This window comes from Porites lutea, chromosome 4, assembly GCF_958299795.1.
Source record: "Porites lutea chromosome 4, jaPorLute2.1, whole genome shotgun sequence".
In the NCBI taxonomy this organism is placed as follows: Eukaryota; Metazoa; Cnidaria; class Anthozoa; order Scleractinia; family Poritidae; genus Porites; species Porites lutea.
Genome location: NC_133204.1, coordinates 39,245,373 through 39,269,971, shown reverse-complemented (window position 1 = coordinate 39,269,971; position 24,599 = coordinate 39,245,373). Strand labels below are relative to the sequence as shown.

Sequence of the window (24,599 nt, the reverse complement as noted above, 5' to 3'; positions counted from 1 at the left end):
TTCTTATTTTTCATAGGTTGTCGAAGTGTAACCATTGGAAGAAAGACGTAGATATTTTAGATTTTAATTCGTCTATATTTCTAGTGAAAATCCAAACAAATGTAAATCAAAGAAAACATATACATATAACTTTTTGTTGGAAGTTTCCGGGCACAATTAAAATCCAGAATTTTGACCATCAAACTTGGAGTGATTTTTTTGTATAAGGGACTTTGCAATAATTATCAGGAGGGGGGCTGAAAAACAAGATAGGGGGGGCTCAAAGTAAAATCACTCATTTGACGGAGGGGGGGGGGGGGGCCTTAAGTTTTATTCGAAATGTAAATAAAATTAAACGCAATAAAAGATTCTCAATACAGGCATCATGATAGACAATAGTAAATATCAATACGAACAGCTGTTAAACGATTATTGAAAATATTTCATCAAAATGAAAAGCAAATTCACAACTGATCAATTTTAACCCGTCTTCTAATTAATTGAGCTGATCCTATGTAAAGCAAAAATCATGAACTTGTTTTTCAGCTTCCCCCATAAAACAATGGGAATCAAACAGATCTCGTAGACAAGCTTTGTCGGTTTTTGATTTGAATAAAAGTAATGTTTCTTCATCGACTGAATCGATTTGCTGAATTCCATATATATATATATATATATCTGGCTCATAACAAAGTTCAACAGGCTCTCCTCCCAAGGATCTAAATAGAATGCAAGCTCTTTTTCGTCTGTTATTTGAAGCGTTCAATCTCCTGTTCTTTGATTTTTTTCTCTGCTCCTTTCTCTTTCTGGCTTCAGAAGTTTTAGATTTTGAGCCAATGTGGTAAGCACCCGGTACTTAGTAAATGCTTTGTCTAAATCTAGGTGATGGGAGGGGGGGGGGGTGCGACGTTATTTTTAACATAACCGAGGGGGGTTACAACTAATTTTTTTTGTTTTGGACGTGGGGGGGTACTGTCTAAGTTTTTGCTGGATAACTCTCGTTTTTCAGCCCCCCCCCCCCCCCCCCCCCCTGCTGATGATTATTGCACAGTCCCTAAGAACCTATTTTTCTTTGCCAGACTGAACAGGTTCTTATATTTTTGGGTATTTAAATGTCAAATTTCAGCCTGTAGGTTCTTAAATCACTAGATTCGTATATGCAGGTTTTTATTGTATCGAGGGATGGGTGAGAACCGCACAAGCAATTCGCTCCTTAACGCTTTGCGTTAATCGTTCCCGCGTGTTCAACGATCTTAAGAGGCCATTTGCACGATGACGTCATTTCACTACCACGATCTGAATCCTTCAAGATTTTGCCTTATTGTGCAAATTAGGGCTATTTAAATCTCGCTAGGATTAACAAATTTGAAAACGACAGGAGAAACCAAAAGGACTCTGGTCGTGGTAGTAAAATGACGTAAACATGCAAATGGCCTATTCCTAGCTGAGTTGATTTCTGGCAAACTTTATCACTGTTGATTTACAGTAAACATGACAACTGCACGTAGGCTGTCTACAAGCTTCTTTTAATTTATTTTCTCTTTATCTGGAATAAGGATTAACGAAAGGATATAGGGGTATTTTCCACTTAAATCAAATAAGACTATTTAGAGACTTGTCAAAGATAAAACTTCTCTATACTTGAATCTTGAAAAACAGCTATAAATACTCGAAAACATGTACAAATTAGCCACTTGACCTTTCAAAAAAATCTCGTTGCTAATGAAATGAATCAAAGAAAAAACATTTTGAATCCTAAGGGACTTTTGACACAGTCAAGTTCACAAGAATGAGATACTTTCAACTGGTTCCTATGACAACACTGTTACTTCTATTCTTTTTAAGACGTGTAAATGCCAATCAGTAGCCAGTCTGGTGGTGGGTGTTTGCAACCTGGTTAAGGTGCCTGAACATAGTTTTGCGGGCAGTCAGCGGTAACTCGCGTGACAGCGCGTGTTTTAAATCAGACAAACAAACATGCCAGCGAAAAAAGCAACGGTACACAGAAGACGATTTCTCAAAATCTACTAATTAAAATTTTGTGATATTTGGCAGAATTTTTACTTTTATCGTATTTTAAATAATGAGAACTTTAAAATGGAGGTTGAACAGACGAATTTTGTGATATATTTAATAATTCCAGTACAGTTATATCAATGATTATCTAAAAACCCATCTGTTAAAATTTGGCCAAATAAGTTTCAAATGGTAATGATTAATTATGGTAAGCTGTGTGCAAGTTTATAGGAAAATGTAATGAGTGAATTTTTATGAAAACTGAGCGAAAGTGAAATTTTAAGGTTGTATTCAATCGTTCATGTTGCCATGGAAACTATTAAAACATCACATTTGACCTGTCAATCAAAATCTTTCATCAGTATATTTTTCACTTGCCAAGTTTCAGCTTATGAGGTGCAACCTTTCTCATGCCATGATTTGGCAAATGAGGTATACTCAAGAACTGCCAAAACTGTGTTCAGCCACCTTAATATTACTTTAGCTCTCAAGTGTCTGTCATTCCCTGTGTATAAGAACAAACAGCCCCAGTCCAGCTAAAACGAAATACTGAAAAGAAATAAAAGACAACCTTAATTAGGTAGTTTCTCGGTGTTGCAGATTGGTCCAATCACCAAATGACGTAATACAAAAGGTTGAATAGATACTGAACGATACCCATACTACAACACAAAAGCGAACCAACAATGGTTTCCGTAACACCAAGAAACGCTCCAAAATTGGGTTAATTCCCGGAGGGGGACGGGGGGTACTGCCATATATGGGCAATATAGGTTTGCGCCGTTGTGAAGGGTATGGTTTTCAAGCAGTTTACTCTAGGGTAGGGTATATAAATCAGAACATTTGGGTCTAGTATAGGGTATCATTTTTAAGGAATCCGATCAGTTGGTTGACGATTTTATCTAGACTAGGGAAACAGCTACTCTAGGATAGGGGGGATTTGGGGAGTTTAATCTAGTATAGGGTAGCAAAATTTAGCTGAACTAGCTCTGGTATAGGTTAAGGGTTCCAGGGTCCCGGCGGTACATCCCCACTCAGAAATTCCTAAAGTACACCCCCCCCCCCACCCCCCAAAGGGTTAATTATATCATCATTATATTAACTGCAACATATGTAATGAATCACATTTTGAACTGCAGATAAAGATATGAAAGTGAAATGGTCTTTGCAGTAGAATGAATTGGTTGTTCACTCTACTTTGAAGACCATGTTCCCTTTTTTATTACATTAATTCGTACTAAAAGTTCGTTGAAAGAAGAGAGCGTGATAAGATATTATGCTGTGATAAGATCTGCTTATTAAATGGACTCCCCTAACACATGAAAAACTGTGATTAATCTGATAAAAGCTGGAGGATTGCACCAACTATCAGCATCACTTGATACCAGATTACGCCGCTACCTAAATCACTAATCGCTAAGCACCGTGAAAAGCAATTACTGGTTGGATTTGAATTTTTGAACAGTTCACATAACCATTTAGAGTACCCTGTTTTGTCATGTGACTTTCCCTTATTTTCAGAAACACAATAACAAATGATGAATGCTTAAGGAAGGAACTTTCCAGCCTGGAAAATTAATTGGAAAAGATGGAGGTCACTCTTTATTGATGATAATCTTTATTGATGATAACGTGAGCAGAGGTGGAGTTGCTTCAAAAAAACTACATCCTGGCAGTTTAAGAGCATTTTTAAACTGCAAAACGGTATTATTGCCTCTGAAAAAGGGAAGGAAAGTAACGTGATCAAACAGGTGCTCAGAATGGTCATGTGAGCTATGTGTTTTCAAAATACAAAAGCAAACAAACATTGAGTTTTTTGGTACAGTGGGACCTCTATTCAGGGGACACCCTCGGGACTGAGGCAATGAGGCAAGTGTCTCTTGAATAGAGGTGTCCCCTGAATAGAGATTGAGCTGGGTTTACTTAATAATTAACCAACAAAGACACTGTATATGTTCCCAATCTTTGTTACACAATGAACAGGGTTTCAATGAGTAGCATTGTTACTGACAACGAAATATCAGCTTGACTCATGAAATAAGGGACTTATGACTAAGGGAAAGACAAAAAAACATTCTTTCCCTCACACATATTCAAGTTTACTCACCTTAAATTTCGGGTAGTCATTCATAATAATTGTAACCATGCCAATATAGGGAACAAAACTGCCAAAAGGAGAAAAATATTTTATATAATCAGGAAAAAATTATTAGAGTACCCAGCTTAACAGATAAGACTTTGCTTAGCTATTTCCAACATCCTATACCAATCACCAAAATTCCCACAATAATTACTGTAGTTGGAACCTCTTGTTAATGAGCACCTCTCCTGATCAACTGTGACCACTTTTTAGGGGTATCTAACACCTTGTAACCGACCACATTTAGTACATTTAGATCATTCTGCTTTTTGTTGCAAATATTCCTGTCCTTTCTTATATAAAATGTATCCACAGAAAAATAGCTCACAATAAAGTGTCCTGAAAAAGGTGGTTGGAGGTGTGTGCTATGTGTATTTTTCATTGCTAAAATGGTTGCTAATAAAAATGACTACAATACTTAATGCACATTGAATGTAACTGCACGGTACTTACCCTCTAGCTCTACCTACAACATCTTTTCTTTGTAGCCACAGTTGTCCAGGAGCATAAAGACCACGATCATCTACAGAGTTGTTGTCACCTTTTGTTAAAAACTTGATATCTCCATTTTCTCTACAAAATAATCGAACAAACATGATTAAAAATGAAAATGGGAGAGAGACTGCTACGCTAACATTTAATACCTCAATGTCTTTGTTAACTGCTCATTTCCAAGTTTAGCCTGCGCGGCAGGCGTTCGAAAGGGAAGGGAATTAGGGCACGAGACTGTGCGCGAGAGAGGAGGGAGAAAGGGAATGCCTGCAAGCAAGCCATTGTTTTCGCCATTCCACCTACTAATTAACAAAAATAATGCCACTGTGAATGACCAGCTCTCAAATAAGTCTGGCTGCAATGCATGTATTCTAGTCATTCTAGTCGTATCTCTCACACTTTTTTTCTTTTGTTTTCCTAAAACAAGAAATCTTTAGTGAAGGTACTATAAAAAAAGTTCAAATGTGGTCATCCATTGAAGGAATCTTCCTTGAAAGTTGAAACAACGCGTGCCGAGTTACATAAAATTCAGCATAAATCCATTCAAGTTGTTGCTGAAGGAATCAGGCTGGAAAACTATTTAATAAAAAATGTAGCGGCTCTTCGCAACTTTCAATACAATGTTTGTCTAAGAAAAATTAAAACACTTTGCTGTCACTCTTTGAATTTCTATCAGGATGAATTGGATCCAGCGGAGCACACAAAAGAAAGATGGTAGCGGGGAAAGAAAAGCCTGCAGGAAGGCAGCAGTTAATTATAATTACAGTACGTTCCTGCAGTTTTATGACCAGCAAGAAGAAGACCTCAACCAAAAATCACCAAGGGTTATAGATCAACAGCAGATAACAAGACCACAGGCAGCATGATTTTTTTAACTCGTGGGTACGCGCGAGCGTACCACGAGTTATTGCAGGGACTGAGATATGCAAATGAGTCACTCGCTCACTCGTAGTAGATGCACTTCGTAATTAATCGGGTCCGAACTCGAGAGCACGAAGATCTATCGTTTCCAAAGAAGCACGCGCTCGCCGAAGTTCGGTAGCATCAAATTCCTCGCTGAAAGCGTGCACCGTGCGCTACAGCACGGTTAGGATAGAGGTCTTACCAAATTTAAGACACGCAGGAATCTTTCAAATTAGTACGATTCAAAAGCCTTTGATCCGTCCAGGCGTTAAACTTGACGAGAAGATGAGCATTTTCTCTTCGACTCCTTCAACTTCGACGCTGGCTTGATCTCCTACCTTGTAGTAGAGTAGTAGGTTATGTGTATGAATGAATTTATGGCGGTCAGTATAAAACACGGACTGCGGACTACGGACTGCGGACTGGGTATAAAATACGGACTATAAAATACGGACTGGTGAAATGTATGGTAAATAAAGGCACTTCTTTTTCTTCTTCTTCTTAAGGACTCCCCAAGATCACGGGGGGAAATGGATGTGAGTTTGAGCATTACCTTTAACATAAGCTAATGTTTTGCATCCTACTTCGCGGAGGATTTGTGTCGGCTTTGTATCGCTTATGTTCTTTCATTGCCATGAAATGCGTTTACATTGTTTTTTACTGTCAGTAGCCTGGTTTCAATTAGCCTTAATTTCATCCGATTGCTTCGAGTCGTTTTTTCAATCGGTTAAGTATGGCTCGATCGGTCGTTTGCCAGCGGAAGTTCCATGGAAAAGGCATTAAAGCTGAGACTTTTCGCCAAATCACGTGACCATCCTCAATGGCGTAGTGGCTATGTCAGGTCGTGTCAGGTCGTGTTCAAATTCTGCTGAGGACCTTCTTTTTCCTTTCTTCCCTTTTTTTTTTCTTTTTTGTTTTGTCTTGTTTGCCTATTTGTTTTGCTGTTTTTTTTTTTGTTTTTTTTTGTTTTTAAATATATACTTAAATTACTGTTACTAAAGTGCAATAAACAGCAAGAAAAGTATTGTGTTTCCAGAACAAGGATAGTATATTTATAATCTGAATTTCTATCATTTCCTAAAATTCACTGTGGGAAAACCAGAGGTGATAACTACTTGATTATTTTCTAAACAACGTACCCACGAGTTGACGATAGTCTTTCTTTGATCTTTGTTTCTTTGGCAAGTAAAACCGACAAGCAGTTGGGAGATGATACTTTTCAAGACCAGTCAGTAAAACTCATCTGCTGACAGGCCTTTTCCTTCATACTGTTCTTTAACTGCTTTTTCCTATTCTCCTTTCAAGCTGAAATTGATGCCTTCTAATGATGAATTCCCGTAGAGAAATCTCATCACGTTTCACTGACGACAAATGTTTAGTTACTCAAATGGCATGATGTTGTTTTCAACCAATCGAAAAAAGGTATTAAGTCGAAGATTGACATTTAATTAATTCTGACCAATCACTATTTTCACACTCAGAATCTGAGCATGAAAAATGGAGAAAACAATGGTCTCCTTGCAGGTGTTCCTTTCCTTTCTCCCTCGTGTGCCCTGCTTGCCAAATTCCCCCTTCCCCTTTAAACGCCTGCCATGGAGGCTATTCCAAGTTCCAAGTTTTTTTTTTCAAAATGGAGGCAAAAGCACACTCTTTGATAAGAAAATACCATATTTCATGCAAATGAAACAAGAATAAATTGTCTCATTCAGTGCTGGAATGGCTTCCATTTATAAGAGATACAGCCACCTGAAAAATGAACTGAGGTAGGAACAGAAAACAATGCCTTCTTCCCTCATCCCCACCCCCATCATTTTCCGTTTCACAAAATAAAAAACACACCAAAAAAAAATCGCTAGCTACACAGGCTAGGTAATTAATTCCTTATTTATGGTTTTAAAAATTGTAACAGCGATTACTATGGCTCTTCCGGGTTAAAAAGGTGTTGGTCTTGAAACTCGCCCCAGTCGGCTTTGCGTAAAATGATCATGAAGAAACATCTCAACAAAAGAGGACTGCTGATAGTCAGGTTGTCCATATGTATGAGCAGATAACTTCCTTACAGCCCCTTGCCTAATTACTATGCAGTTTCGGATTCACAATCCAAAGTGAAGTTCACATGATACTGGATAGCTTTTCATGCTGACATGAAAAGCTACCCAATATAGTATGAACACCTATTCAATATGTGACTCTCTACTTAAGAGATCTGCGTGGCACAACTTCCCTCCATTACAGAAATTGCTCTGAAATTACTATTCTTACGTGTGAACAGAAGTCCTTTCCAGTATGTTATTTTGTGCCAGGGGTAAGAGCTATCCGGTATGTACAGTGTGAACATAGCTTAAAACACATTCCCTGTTTGTTTATGAAAATACTATGAGAGTGCTGCATGCATAATAACAACATATAGCGCTGTGCAGAAATTTCACTATCTTGGCTCGGCAACTTATACTATGTCCACATGAATCTACAATCGGCGACAAAATGAGTTAAGACACTTAGCCCTAACCTGGGCTTTTTTTATGTTTTACTGACTTCAAAAGAGGTAAATGTAGCTTTTCCTTCCCCATCCCCTCCATGCAATGTTGTGCGGCTGTTCGAGCTACCTATAGAAAACAACAAACATCCCAACTTTGAATGGAGGGGACAGGGGAGGGGTGTGGAATTTTTCGTTCTCTGAAGTTACCCTATGTCTCAACAGTTTTGTTGCCGATTGTAGATATATTTGAAACCACATATTTTTTTACATGAATTAGCTCTCTGTCCACACAAATCCAGTGAATCCACTCACCGAAACCACATTATTTTGAGACCGCTCTCCAGAGCAGTTTTAAGGCCCTGTCCAAACAAATCCGGATATAATATATGGGGTTTCAAAGATGTCCGGATTTGTGTGGACATGGCCTTAGTTGCATCCTTTTTTTGCCTTTCCCTATTTTTCACCCATGGGTGCAGGGCATTCCAGGCAGAGGACAAGTCTGAGTGATCAGTATTAAACTACTGACTGTGCATGAAGTCGTTTAATTAACATTGTCCCAGAGACAAACAAAACTAATAAATAAATTAATGTTCAACTCTTACTTTTCGTGTATTTTTAATACTCGATGCACTATCGGGATTTCTCTGCCTTCAACTTTAAACACGACTATTTCACCAACACGGATCGGGTCTTCTTTATTGGTCAGAAACAATAGGTCGCCTCGTTGAAACGCGGGTTCCATGCTGCCGCTACAAATAAATAAACAAAAATCAAACTATCAGCAGATGTGACAAAAGTTAACTTTGAAAAGTCCCCTCATTTATGACTTCAATTTTAAGGATATTAGTGGACGCTTTTACCTCAATACTACCACTATAGGGCTTTCGCTACCGGTCACAACCATAAGTCCTTTCCATATCATAAGCGCAGATGAAACGATCATCGCAAAGTTTAGGCCCTGGTAAAAGAGCTGTGAATTTAAATTCAGCGTATTAGTACATGAGGCATTACGCTTCATAGATAGAACATTAAAAACGTGTTTAAAGGCGTATTTTACCTGTCTTTTATTCATCCGCCGCACATCTTCGAACATAGACGAGATATCGAAGAAGTCCATGATGGCGTACACGTGTAATACGCAGGCGCATGGGCTCTCCTTGGAATACATAACGGGTAAACCCGCGGGTTTCACGGGATAATATATTGTCTTAGACAACAAATTAGATCTGGTGGATCGGCGGATCGGTAAGCCCCTGGATTACTACAAACGAACGATGTATTATCCATCCCTTGACCATTTGCTATCGGAGCTTGATTCGCGAAGTGTCAAACCAAGTCCGCTGTTTACTATAACAAATCTTTTGCCGAAAAATATTGGCAACTGGTCTCCAGCTAAGATCAGTTTCAAAGAAGTTTTGGGCGCGTAGAATCCCGACATCCCGGAAGAAGGTAGACAATTACAGGAAAGTGACTAAAGTGAATGTCTGCGGTGGAAAACACGATGGGACGGAGTGCACGATCCTCCGGCCACAATTGTTGAAACGCTTCCTCACTGTCACCCTCAAGAGTTCCCAAATTTATGCAGGGCATTTACGGCACTTTCTACCAATCACTACAGCAACTATAGAGAGGTCTTTCAGTGCACTGAGAAGACTTATTAAAAACCTACCTGAGGTCCACGATGAAGGGAGATCGCTTGAGTGGACTTGCTGTTATGCATATCCACAAGCACTGGATGTGTCATTCAGTGCGAAAGACATCGTTGAGGATTTCGCAGCATCCGGAAACAGAAGGATGGAACTTCTTTTTCAGCTACTCGGATTGACTGTAACAAGTATCTGTGGAGAAAGGCGATTTTTTATTGTGGTACTGAGATCAATATCTTAAAGTTTAGATACATACTCCACATTCAACTGACTACGCATACAATTAACAGTCTTGAGGATCTGATCTGTCCACTGTATTACTGGGTCACCTTAGGGAGGGCCTACAAGTCAAAAAGCTGGCTACGCGCCCCTGTCTACTGTTTGCAATGATTATGATATGTTAATGATAGTAATAATGGTAACAATACAGTTGAACCTCTCCACAATGGCCACCTTGGGAACACAAGAAAGTGGGCGTTGTAGAGAGGTGGCCGTGATGGGGAGGTAGGGGTGTAATATGACAATTATTTAAGGAAGTATAGCATGTTTGTCGTGCTAAGTTCATGCTCACTGTATCTCATAATGCTAATCGATAATCTAGTGATATATAACAATTTAATATACAGAGATCAAATACACAAAAAACTTAAATTGAATAATGTTTTTGGAATAAAAATGTTCACGTGACAAAATGAACAAGGTTCGCTACATATATTCGCCATAAGAATTGTTGACAATTTATGCTACTTTAATACTGCAGCAGTATAAATGGACCAGGAAATGGACCACAATCAAAATACGATTTCTGTCATTAATCGTCAACGCCCCATATGGATCAAATTTCATGACCATTCTGGACTTTTTCATCACTCGCTGAAAAACTAGCCATCGTGGAGAGGTTATCTTGGCCGTTGGGGACGCGCTCTAGTGGCATTTGCCGCCGTCGGGAGGTGGCTGTTGTAGAGAGTTTTGAACAAGAATCAATGTATAGACTGTCTTTATAAAGCCATAAAAATTCGTCTGTTAGCCCTTTGGGCCCTTTCACAGACCCAAATGACAGATTTCCCTCCCATTTCATATACTTCAACGAGAAAAATCCCTACTCTTTTTATATACCTGAAGCCTGAAAAAAGTTCCCCTTTCGGGCGGAGCCTCCCCGTATAGGCCATTTTAGGGAGTACCTCCCCCCCCCCCCCCTCCTCTCCCGTGGCAGATTTTGGTTTCACTTAGGGTGTTCAGGACGGTAAGCCCATATTTTTTCCCATAGAGGTATTGAATTCTGTCTCCTTTAGGAGCCTAGCCAAAATTGGGTCTCCTTTAGACGTTTAATTGTAATTTTCCGACGAGCATATGCTTCCCTTTTTTTAAGAGAGTTCCCTCCCTCCACGGCTCCGTGCTAAATATATAAATATCGTGACTGTCCAAAACTCGTGACCGTCTGTAGTATTAGTCACGTGCTGGCAAATTCTTTCAGATCACTTTCATTTTCTGCAGTTCCGCTTTTTCATCGCACCGTACTATCTGAAATCTCTTGTTTTATTAAATCGAATTTCCTTGGATTCTTTTGGAAAAGGTGAGTAATTTTACGTTGGATATTCAGCTTAACATAGCTTCAAATTAATCTAGACAAATTCTTTTGTGATTTGCACAATAGAATTTGTGGTTGTTATGACTTTCTTGTTCTTCGAAAACGTTATAATGTTCACCAGACAACATTTGCCGTGAGTACACTTCCTTGGACATCTGTGAGTTTATTGATGACTGGATTATCATGACCGCTTATGGTCGCTCTGTCGCTAAAATACGTGCATAAAGGGGTCGTTACCATCCCATCTGAATAATACGTCGATCGCAATGGGTCAATCGTTGTCCACGATCAATACGAAAGATTTTTTTCATGTTTGGAACACTACCAAATCATCATTTGCAATTATTTGTGTGCTGTAATGTCCGGGTCATCATTCATAAATTTCATCCCTGTCAGTCCTAAAATTGGCTAAGGTACAAAAATTCCGCCAAAGAGAACGGCCAAAGAGGAAGAGGTTTCATTTGAATGGTATCACTATTACTGGATATACAAGCCTGCGAACGAGGACATATATTTCCAATCGTTTCTCGTTACTTTTCGGGTGGAGAGTTAAGCGACGACCGGAATCTCACGTTAGCTTCCCACGTAGACTCGCGTTCTTAGGGCTTCGTCACGCGTTCAGAGCGTCTGCGTGCGTACTCCATTAAAAGATCCCACCATAACTTAGGGTCTGGAAGGGCATTTTTTGGGATTTCGGAAATGACCAAAATACGGTGCGGGATTCGGAAAAACGCAACATATCTTGGCGGGAAACAGGATTCGACTGATCCCCGGAAAGCGGGATTCATTACAATTTGGGCAGGGGTTTCGGGATTTTCTTGCCTGTTTTTCGGGAATTCAGGAAGTCGTACGTTCTAGCGGCAAATGCGAAACAACCAGGCGAACGTTCACCAGTGTCTCCTAGTATGAAAACAAACTATAAAGTGACGTAGGTAATGATTATTTAATAGAGACTGTCAAGTAATCACGATCAACAGACGAGCGGACAGAAGACCCACTGACCCCAATTGTCAATTTATTGGTTTTTAAAGCCATTATTGCTTTTTAACGCATGTAATTTGGAGACAAAAACGGGATTCGGGAAAGCGATGAAAAAAATTGCGGGATGCGGGATTTTCGTGAAAAAGGAGCTGCCCTCCTTCTAGACCCTGATAACTCGGTCTAGGAGTGAAAGGGATAAATGCTAAGAGATATTTTCGTGTACTTTTTTAAAGACACTCTTTTCGCGCACTCTTTTCCTGTCTATGGGACCGTGGTGCTACCCGTGACATCCCCACTCTACCTTTCTCGACTCCAGAGCCAGTTTATTTTTTTGGCGAGAGGGAAGCTCTGGAGTCTTCAATGTTTGCATATGGAGAAAAAAAAAGGCTATTCCAAACAAACAGGATTTATCTCATTCCTGCTTTTTATCCTTCTTTTACTCCAGTAATATTACATCCAGAATATCTGTTACCCACAACTTGCCATTCAATTGAAGCGCTAGTCATCCTCGGAGACCCAGGGGCAGATAGTGGGGACGAGGGAAAGTCTAAACGGCCGAAAAGATGCGGCACGAAGAAAAGGAAAGAACGGCGAGAAGAGCCCCTGGGGACAATGTCTTACCAGACCAGTTCCAAACGGTCGCCGCCGTTCTGCCTAGCTTCTGATTGGTGCCAGAAAACTTGTGTTTTTCTGGCACCAATCAGAAGCCGGAATGGCGGCGACCGCTTGGAACTGGTCTGGTAAGACATTGTCCCCAGGGGCTCTTCTCGCCGTTCTTTACTTTTCTTCGTGCCACATTTTTCCGCCCGTTTAGACTTTCCCTCGCCCCGTTTATCTGCCCCTGGGTCTCCGAGGATGAGCGCTAGTCGAAACGGCTTAGAACACACAAAAAAATTATTGTACTGCATTTATTCAAATAGACTTTTAGTTTTCACTGGTTGGTTTTAAAAATGGAGCCGGAGATACTGACATCGAATGATAACAGACTTATAAGTTTAAGATCTAATAGACGCCTCCACTCATATAAACGCTCGTTGTCCACCCCGCCCCCTGCCCCACGCTTTTAGGTTTGTATTGGACGCCTATCTCTAATGAACACCCCTTGTTTAATAGACGCCTTCCCATGACAATTACTCCAGAATACTAGGAAAAGTGACATAGAGCAAAATAGACCAATTAACTCGTATTCAGTTTCTTGCTCAATTAACAAGGGTTTCCACATTGCATTTTGTTCCAGTGAGGAAAGCGCTCTTTGATATTCTTGATGTGCTCAATACGTAAGCAACTGGTTCGGTAGCATTAAGAAATGACAAGATCCACTTCCCTAGTCGTCTGTCAGTCTCCTATCAATATTAACGAGAGAAGCGCGGTTGGAGAACCAGGGGTGATAGCAGAGAGTCTCTCCCTTTCGTTTTCCCATCAACCCTCGCTCTCCCTCCAAGCACGTGTGCGATCCAAATAGAGACGACTAAGGAGGAGTCAGCCTCCTGTCTATCCCCCCACCCCTTCCAAACCCTTGGAACCTTAAACAAAACTTTAAAGCACCTCACGAGCAAGGCACCAGGGAAGCAAGTTGTGAACTTAGCCTGCCGTCTCTTATTTAACGGAGTTTATAATCAGCTACTAGATTTTCATAATCTTTTGCGATTCCTGTGTCCATCACCGGTCTCTAGTTCACATTCAATATGAATAAGTAAACCACCTATTTTTGACCTGACTAAAAATAAGTTAAAAACAAATATCTCCCACAGGATTGTAAGTTGGTGATGGAATACTCGCAAGAGCAACTGAACTACTTCAGACTCTGCTACATAGGATTTGATTTGGTTCCAGTAGGACTGCGGCAGATTTTCAAAAACGAATGGGATTTCCTCTATAAAGCAACGTCAATTGGAGAATGGAAAGACACGGCACAAAATGGTCGTGATTTCTTCAACAATGAATCTAAAGCAAGTCACAAGAAAAACGCCCGGTGTCTGGCAACAATCCACAATGGTAACACGACAGAGTGGGACTGCACGTGTTTGTTTTTTGCCATCCTCTACTCAGACACCGTTGGCGCCACTTTAAGTCCAGCTGTCCGTAAAGAGGTCGATGATATTCGTCAAGTACGAAACGAGATTGCTCATATCACCGAGGCTAAGTTGACAGATACCGACTTTCAAACTTCTGTAGATAGAGTGGTGAACGCTTTTACATCCCTTGGTCTTTCTTTAACTGAGATTCAAGAAATAAAGAACCAGACGACCTTTCCAACGAAGGAAGTGGAAAATATTAAGAACCAAGCTCGTGATCTCCAAGCCGAGTTAGATCAGACAAAAAGCACTCTTCAAAGTACAGAAGCTGCCCTGGTTTCTACGAAAGAAGAAAACAAATCTCTCACACAGGAAATAAGTGCGAAACTTCAGTCATTTTGTATTCTCGCATCGCGTCCACCACATGTTATCATTAGACGCTCGCATGATATTGAAAGAATCACTAAGAAAATGGAGGAACTTTACAATGGTTCCAGCGGAGCAGTCAGTACAGTGTTTTTGTCAGGTAATCCAGGATGTGGCAAGACCCAACTTGCCCGGGAAATTGGACAACTGCTCTTTTCTGAACAAAACAATGATCTTATCTTTGTTGCGACACTGAACACAGAAAGCATTGAGACACTTGTTGACTCTTACCTCACCCTTGGAAGATACCTAGGAATAACAGAATACGCGTTGACAAGCTTAGATTCTTTAAAGAAAGTGAAACCTATTGAAGCAATTAAACAGCTCCATCGCTTGATTTTGCCGAAGACCAGCAAGTATATCAAATGGTTGATAATAGCAGACAATGTGATTAACTTACGCTTAGTCCGCGACTTGCTTCCTCAAACTGGCAGTAAGGAATGGGGCTATGGGCATGTGCTTATTACCACCCAAGATAGTAGTACAATTCCTCCAAACGCTCCTCACACATATCATGAATCGTTGAGCAAGGGAATGAGGAGGGACGAGGCAGTGGAATTGCTGGAAACAGTATCGCAAATTTCAGAGCCAGTACAGAGAGTACAAGCAGAAAATGTCGCTGAACTTTTCGATTTTCAGCCACTGGCCTTAGCTGCTGCTGCTTATTACCTGCAAACTGTTGTGACCAGTGGGTCTTCTAATTATAATTGGAAAGCATACCTTCAAGACATATCAACATACAGCCAGCGAAAAAAGACCGAAAGTGTCCTTGCTAATGAGAGTTCAGCCTACCCCAAAACATCAATTGCCGCAGTAGAAATGGCTATCCAAAGAGCTGCTGAAACAGAGGAGGTTCTTCGTCACACATTCTGTTTTCTTTCACTCTGCGCTAACGACGACCTACCACTCGAAACTGTTTTAAAGTTCGTCAAAGCCCAAGTAAAAGACCAGCAAGAGGTTTTAATGAAGGCAAAGATTGTAAAGTCTTCTTTATGTCTGGTTCATTCCGAAGAAGGGGGTGAACGAACTTATTTACGTTTACATAAAGTTGTGCATGAAGCTTTGAAACGAGGCGAGTTAGCTTACCTGAAATCATTTGAGAGTGACCACACCATGGCAGAAGCGGTTAAGATTTTCAAGTCCCAACTCAAACAAAATGAAAAGGATTATGCGTTTTGTAAAAAATTGAGGCCCCACTGTGAATCTTTACTTAAGCAGATGGCGTCAAACTTTAGTTCGGATGACAGCACTTTTTTAGAAAGGTTTGCGCCCTTCGTAGATTTAAATACAGTTATTGATTGGCTACATACTCTCGCCTTGGTCTGTCAAAAAAGCTCCTATTTCGTCTTTGCGAAAACTGTGGCCAACTTAGCACACAATCTGCTGGGAAACTTGGACGACTCTTCAACGGGTGCGTTAACTCGTAAATGGGAGGTTTTAAATGTGAATGGCGAGGTATACAACAGCCTGGGAGAATACAATCAAGCCAAAGAACTTCACAAAAAAGCACTGATGATTTTCAAAAAGATCCCCAGTTTAAGTGAAGATCATTTCAATGTAGCAACAAGTTATCACAACCTGGCTTCAGTGTACGACGGCCTGGGAGAATACAATCAAGCAAAAGAACTTCACGAAAAAGCTCTGATGATTTCCAAAAAGATTTTTGGTGAAGATAATACCCATGTAGCAACAAGTTATAACCACTTGGCATCAGTGTACAACAGCCTGGGAGAATACGATCAAGCCAAAGAACTTCTCGAAAAAGCACTGACGATTCGCAAAAAGATTTTTGGTAAAGATCATGCCGATGTAGCAACAGGTTATAACAACTTGGCATCAGTGTACCACAGCCTAGGAGAATACAATCAGGCTAAAGAACTTCACGGAAAAGCACTGATGATTTACAAAAAGATTTTTGGTGAAGAACATGCCCATGTAGCAACAAGTTATAACAACTTGGCATCAGTGTACAACAGCCTGGGAGAATACAATCAAGCCAAAGAACTTCACGAAAAAACACTGATGATTTCCATAAAGATTTTTGGTGAAGATAATGCCCATGTAGCAACAAGTTATAACAACTTGGCATTAGTGTACAACAGCTTGGGAGAATACAATCAAGCCAAAGAACTTCACGAAAAAGCACTGACGATTCGCGAAAAGATTTTTGGTGAAGATCATGCCGATGTAGCAGCAAGTTATGATAACTTGGCATCAGTGTACAACAGCTTGGAAGAATACAGTCAAGCCAAAGAACTTCACAAAAAAGCACTGACGATTCGCGAAAAGATTTTTGGTGAAAATAATACCCATGTAGCAACAAGTTATAACAACTTGGCATCACTGTACAACAGCCTGGGAGAATACAATCATGCCAAAGAACTTCACGAAAAAGCACTGACGATTCGCGAAAAGATTTTTGGTGAACATCATGCCGCTGTAGCAACAAGTTATAACAACCTGGCATCAGTGTACAACAGCCTGGGAGAATACAATCAAGCCAAAGAACTTCTCGAAAAAGCACTGACGATTCGCAAAAAGATTTTTGGTGAAGAACATGCCCATGTAGCAACAAGTTATAACGACTTGGCATCAGTGTACATCAGCCTGGGAGAATACAATCAAGCCAAAGAACTTCTCGAAAAAGTACTGATGATTTACAAAAAGATTTTTGATGAAGATCATGCCCTTGTAGAAACAGGTTATAACAACTTGGCATCAGTGTACAGCAGCCTGGGAGATTACAATCAAGCCAAAAAACTTCACGAAAAAGCACTGATGATTTCCAAAAGGATTTTTGGTGAAGATAATGCCTATGTAGCAACAAATTATAACAACTTGGCATCAGTGTACAACAGCCTGGGAGAACACAATCAAGCCAAAGAACTTCACGAAAAAGCACTGATGATTTACAAAAAGACTTTTGGTGAAGATCATGCCCATGTAGCAACAAGTTATAACAACTTGGCATCAGTGTACAAGAGCCTGGGAGAATACAATCAAGCCAAAGAACTTTATGAAAAAGCACTGACGATTCGCGAAAAGATTTTTGGTGAAGATCATGCCCATGTAGCAACAAGTTATAACAATTTGGCATCAGTGTACTACAGCCTTAAAGAATACAATCAAGCCAAAGAACTTCACGAAAAAGCACTGACGATTTGCGAAAAGATTTTTGGTGAAAATCATCCCCATGTAGCAACATGTTATAACAATTTGGCAGTAGTGTACAATAGCCTGAAAGAGTACAATCAAGCCAAAGAACTTCTCGAAAAAGCACTGACGATTCGCAAAAAGATTTTTGGTGAAGATCATGTCGATGTAGCAGCAAGTTATAGCAACTTGGCATCAGTGTACGACGACCTTGGAGAATACAATCAAGCCAAAGAACTTCACGAAAAAGCACTGATGATTTACAAAAAGACTTGTGGTGAAGATCATGCCGATGTAGCAAGAAGTTATAACGACTTGGCATCGGTGTACAACAGCCTGGGAGAATACAATCAAGCCAAAGAACTTCACGAAAAAGCACTGATGATTTACAAAAAGACTTTTGGTGAAGATCATGCCGATGTAGCAAGAAGTTATAACGACTTGGCATCAGTGTACAAAAGCCTGGGAGAATACAAACAAGCCAAAGAACTTCACGAAAAAGCACTGATGATTTACAAAAGATTTTTGGTGAAGATCATGACGATGTAGCAAGAAATTATAACGACTTGGCATCAGTGTACAACAACCTGGGAGAATACAATCAAGCCAAAGAACTTCTCGAAAAAGCACTGACGATTCGCAAAAGGATTTTTGGTGAAGATAATGCCTAGGTAGCAACAAGTTATAACAACCTGGCATCAGTGTACTACAGCCTGGGAGAATACAATCAAGCCAAAGAACTTCACGAGAAAGCACTGATGTTTTCCAAAAAGATTTTTGGTGAAGATCATGCCTATGTAGCAACAAGTTATAACAACTTGGCATCAGTGTACAACAGCCTGGGAGAATAAAATCAAGCCAAAGAACTTTACGAAAAAGCACTGATGATTTCCATAAAGATTTTTGGTGAAGATCATGCGCATTTAGCAACAAGTTATAACAATTTGGCATCAATGTACAACGACCTGGGAGAATACAATCAAGCCAAGGAACTTTACGGAAAAGCACTGACGATTCGCAAAAAGACTTTTGGTGAAGATCATGCCCATGTTGCAACAAATTATGACAACTTGGCATCAGTGTACGACGACCTGGGAGAATACAATCAAGCAAAAGAACTATACGAAAAAGCACTAACCATTTGCGGAAAGATTTTTGGTGAAGATCATGCCCATGTAGCAACAAGTTATAACAATTTGGCAGTAGTGTACTACAGCCTAAAAGAATACAATCAAGCCAAAGAACTTCACGAAAAAGCACTGATGATTGGGAAACAAATTTGCGGTGATAATCATTAGTATTTAAAAAGAATTCTTAGTGAGTTGGCATTAGTAAACAAACAACTTGTAGGCAGTTGACCTGACGATCGGGAAGAGAAAGCACGTTGTTTGATCTTATAAATTTACTTAATTGGCAATACTAATAGCCTGTGTAGCAGTCGCTTTTGTCTCCTTTTAGACAAATAAGGTGATTCCTTTTTCTTCCCCGCTTTTCCCCTCTGTTCGTCCTTTCTTTGCTCCTTCTTATCTTCCCCAGTCCCTCGCTTTGACCAGGGTTATCCCCGGTCGAAGGTCAAGTTTTCGTTGACAGCTTGACGAAATATAACTTTCAGAAGAACATCCAAGGATGCATCACCCATCGGTCCCATGACGTCTTCCCGGGCCTTCTCGGTCAAACTGTCTTCATGCGCTTGTTTGCTACCCAGTACAAGATAGACATTAGAGAGATTAAGGTTCACTCTTGCGGCAAACGGCAAACGTCAGATTCAAGTTGAGAATTTCTCAGAATGAGAAATAAGCAGATAAAAACTGTCCAGAACAATTCAAATGGAGAAAACTGGCTTGAAACTACTTATTTTAGGGTAGAAGTAATAAATAACTTGCAAAAGTAAAGTTGGTGGAACGTGGAACGTGGAACAAATTCACGTTTGCCGTTTGGCGTAAACGTGAATCTTAATCTCTCTACTGTTAGAAACGCCGCCAACCCAGTTGTTCCAAAGCCGATTAGCGCTAACTAGGGGTTAATTTTTAACCCTGGTTTCTATTTCTGTTGTTTAAAAGCATTTTGTCGGATAATTTTCTCTATTCTTTATAGAGCATCCAATCATCAAATTGTAGACAAAAGAATTTCTTCGAATTTGCTTTGTAAGCTTTCCTATCTGAATTCAAATCAGGCACAAACCCTGGGTTATCTCAACCCAGCTTCGAATAACCTGACGCGCCCTGCCTCCGAGTCTTTTCGGCATATAAGGTACCCAAACCCTCAAGGCCACGTTACTACGGGCTCCGAGGAGAAGAATGGGATCAGTGCAAGATTCTGGTTAGCTAAGAGACTGTGCAATAATTACTAGTTATAGCTATCGCTAAGTTCCAACGAACAAAGATTTTACCTATACGCGCGCGCTGTTCAGTTTGTTTAGAAATGTCACGAATAACCGTAATTTACGAAAAATAGTTTGGACTCTGTTCGAATGTATGAGCGAAAATTACCTAGAAAATAGTGAAATAAACTGTTCTACTGCATGTTGATGAAATGCTAACCTGGGATAATCAGATCAAACATATTTCATCCAAAGTCTCTAGTGGCTTGCAAATGCTGTATTTAGCATTAACCGATAATCAAGAGACTCTTAAAACTATTTACTATTCACTGGTCCAGCCCTACTTTGACTATTGTGATGTTGTATGGGGTGACTGCTCCAAAATACGTGCTGACAAATTACAAAAGTTGCAAAATAGAGCAGCACGGATTATCACTCGGGCTGATTACTCTATCAGATCATCAGATGTACTAAATTCTCTAGAGTGGTCAAACTTAGAAGAAAGAAGAAAAAAGGCACTTATTAGTTACGATGTTTAAAGTATTCATTGTTTCGTAGAACCTCTGAAATTCATGACTATAATTTGAGGGGTTCTAACTATGATCTCCATCTACCACTACCTAAAACAAATTTTCTTAAGCGTTCATTTTCTTATCGGGGTGCAATGGCTTGCAACCAACTGTCAAATAAAACACGTGAGATGGGGGATCTTACTGGTTTTAAACTCGCAATATCCTTGGATATAACTTTTTATTATGTTTTTATCTTATTTCTTTAATGACTCATTTCTTGTAGTTATATTGTATTTCAAATTATTACTTTTTTTACCAGTATTATTAGTCTTGCTTACCATACAAAACTAGATAGTCACTTTTATGAGAATCGATAGGAACAGATAAAATTACCAATTATTGTGTTAATTATTGTTAATCACTAGTCTTAATTTTTATAACTTGTAATTATCACACGGCATGTCTGAAAACTAACTTGCTGAGCATCTACCGTGTTTAAATAAAGTTGATTGGTTGATTCGATTGATTGATTGATTGGCCGCCTCGCAGATTCGATTGATTGATTGACCGCCTCGCAGCGTGCTCGTTGGCAATCAGGAAAGATGGGCGGGGGGGGGGGGGGGGGGTGCGTGTAAGGGGGCCGACAAATGAGCCTGACATAGATTGATATTACTTAGCGCCACCTTCTAGCAAAGGCAAGTTAGCTCTGACCCCCCTCCTGGTTGCTTAAGAATAATGACCAACCCCTCCCCCCCCTCTCGACTTACATTTACAGGTTCTCTCCTTATGTTGTATTATAACGTTTTTTGACGGCTGCATCTGGAACATTATCTCAAAACCAGGCTGGATAAAGGTTCCTGCTTAAAACTAGGCAGTGAGGTAGTGAGACACCCATTTCAGAACAGTCCTATTGCGCATCGTCTTTTGAATTCTCCCGTGAATCACTTGATTCAAGTTTTAAGTCAATTGCGTCATTACCCTCGATTCAGTTCAGGGCTCAGTTGTTCGAAGGCCGATTAGCGCTAACCCAGGGTTAAATTTTAACCCGGGTTTCTTTTTCTTTTGTTCAAAAGTATTTTCCAGGGCAATTTCCTCTCTTCTTTTTAGAGCATCCAATCATCAAATTGTTGGCAGAAAGAATAAAACTGAATTTGCTTCTCAAGCTTTCATAGGCCAGTGAAATCAAATTTCGCACTAACCCTGGGTTAACTTAACCCTTCTTTGAACAACCCAGCCCTGGTTGAGTCATGACAAGCACGAACAAAACTCAGAACGCGAGCTACTAGTCTCTCTTCCCCTCCTCGATCTCTTTTAGCGTCATGTTTTCGTCATTTTTGTCATGTGATCGAACAGGGGAGGCATCCTCGTATGCTGCTATTCGCACAATTTTCATGTTTGCTGAGGTTCCCCTGGCCCTCCTTTTTGGCTGAAAATGTCTTTACATTTTTAAAAACGTAATTACTGTCAGAGGGACACAACAGCTGTTTGTTACCTTTGTCTCATTAAACGAGACACTCCCTCTTTAAAACCCTGGACACATTGCTGTTCTGTTAAGTAGAAATATGTTGAAATATCATGTAACCAGAATTATTCATGGCTTTGGTACTAATTATTGCTACCTTTTAGTTATATTTTGATCACGTATAAATCATGTATTGTTGATATCAAATCACCCCCAAAGTTGTGAGACAGCTTGCCAACAAGAAAACTAGAAACCAACCGCTTTTGAGCTATGATTTTACATGGTGTCTCCCCTTCTAGTTTCTACACCCCGCCCCCCCACTCCCGCTCGCTGGTAATTGTTGCACAGACCCTAATAAACCAAAGAATGCGAGGAACCTATCGAGTCGAGCTTGTACACGATGGGTTTCTCTTAAAATCATTGGCTCTCAACAGATTTATTCACCACTCGGACTAATGTTTTCTCTCAATCGCGTCTGGTCTGAATCTCACCATATCTGTTCTACGTACAAAATGAGACTTAAAAGTGTTTCCGGCGCCCTTTTTTTAACAATCCGGCCCCTGAATCAATAAAATTTCGGCACTAAGTCCTGTATTTGGGCGATAAAAATGCAAATTGAACCTCTTCTGGTCAAAAGCCTTATTTCCGTTTATTTCTGCCTTTTTCGTCCAAATCTAGCCAAGATATCATTCAATCAAAAAATGGTTCCATAGGCTACGAGCAAACGGACGCAACAACTCCCATCATCGTTGGTCCAACAATGTTTCGTCCGTTTGCACGGGCCGGGGCCATAAGCTCGTAGTCATTGGTTCAATAAATGTGAGAACTCTTGGATTTTCCGAATGTTTTAAATAAATAAAATTCTCTCTGGGGGTTAGGGGGGGAAGAGAAATGTTAAAAATTATGCAAAATATTGGATGTTGGTGTTGCTGAAAATTAAAATATGAAGGGAATAAGTAAACAAATACCAGACAGTCCATCACTACAACAAGGTGCCCCTGAGCTCATTTGCAGACTAACATCAACCCCATTTTCCCCACAAAACAACCAGACTGTTCCCTTCACGATTACAGCCAAATTGCACGCCACTCAGTCAGTTTAGTTACCATCATGAATGTGACTTACTGCGCTTTTCAAAAACACGCCAACTCTGAAGTTCAAAAGCCGCCTTCACAATTGTGTTTTTCGCTGCCCTCTATCATAATTACGATAACAAGGAACGGACCTTGACAAACAGAAAACCACTCGAAATCCAACAATCACGAATTATTACCTTTTGAACATGTTAAAGTAAACTTCTGTTTCCCAAGAGGTCCACTAAGATGATTGACGGTAGCGAAGAACGCAAATGTCAGTTGGCTTTGGAACTTCATAATTCGCGTGTTTTTTGAAAGGCGCAGTTAAATACGAATCCGGTCAGGTGAAACACAGACTGTAAAATGCAGACTGCACACTGAGAGTAAAATGCAGGCTAGGGGTAAAATGCAGAATTAAGATCGACTGCAGACTTTTTAAACATTTGTGCTCCTTCTTCTCGAAATAGGTGAATTATAGCCTGCAGAGCAGGCGTTTTATTGTATTGAATCATTTTGTGACTCGCCCCAACTCCCGGTCAGTCGAAAGTCAAAATCGATAGCACAGCAAAATACGCCTGCTTTGCAAGCTAGGTGAATTACACCTGGAATTAGCGAGCTGGTATCAGTTACACAGTTCGCTTCCTTGTCGAAGTACATTGCACATTCGCCAGAAGTTTCGATGAACATCCGAACAAATTACGTCCTCGTACCTTGATTTGCCATACTTCCACATAAGGTCATCCAAATTTCCTGCAGAACATCTTTCTTTGTTGTTGGAATGATTTACTCCCATTTTTATCGCCATAATTCTTTCTGTACAGTATTTTAGGTCAGCAGCTTTCATTTAAGCGTAAACATCGTGTTGTACCAATTCACGGTCACGTGATCGAAAACCGAAGCGTGAGGTCTCTCGGACAATGGATAATAGAAAGAATAAAAGTCTATCTATTATCCCTGCTCGGACGGGAAAAGAGGTTCAAGATTGCGAGTATGTTTTTGGGTAGTCGACGAAGTTCCAGGGAAGAATGAATGGATTTGTAATAGCAGATATATGCCGTCAAGTAAGTGTTTGTTTACATGTAGTTTGCGGGATTTTATTTGCCCTTAAACCCTTCGGCGACTACAGTTTATGCTCGGTCTGCATTTTACCCCAGCCTGCGTTTTACTCTCAGTCTGTAGTCTTCATTTTACACTCAGTCTGCATTTTACCCCAGGTCCGCAGTTAGCCTGCGTAGCTGGCGGTATTGTGTAGTAGTCGAGTGAGATTTGACGGCGGAGCAATCACGAGCGGCGAAGCCGCGTTCAACCGCCTCGTCCCTACTCCCTTTTTCTGGAACACGGCTCCGCCGCCAAAACTTTAATCTCGCACCCACACAATACCGCCAGCTACGCAGGCTATCCGCAGTCTGCG

At 40.3% G+C, this 24,599-nt stretch overlaps 2 protein-coding genes across 2 annotated transcripts in view; one reads left to right on the top strand and one right to left on the bottom strand.

Moving 5' to 3' along the window:
• The window catches only part of LOC140933545 (annexin A5-like), a 330,251-nt gene that overhangs the window by 101,787 nt on the left and 203,865 nt on the right, over positions 1-24,599 (top strand). The window lies entirely within an intron of this gene.
• LOC140935661 (signal peptidase complex catalytic subunit SEC11A-like) lies at positions 1,487-9,212 on the bottom strand. Its single transcript, XM_073385231.1, has 6 exons — positions 9,067-9,212; positions 8,870-8,979; positions 8,612-8,758; positions 4,589-4,708; positions 4,103-4,160; positions 1,487-2,544 (listed from the first exon to the last, which is right to left on the bottom strand). The coding sequence occupies exons 1-6, from the start codon at positions 9,175-9,177 to the stop codon at positions 2,494-2,496; spliced, it is 597 nt and encodes a 198-aa protein (XP_073241332.1). The 5' UTR covers positions 9,178-9,212; the 3' UTR covers positions 1,487-2,493.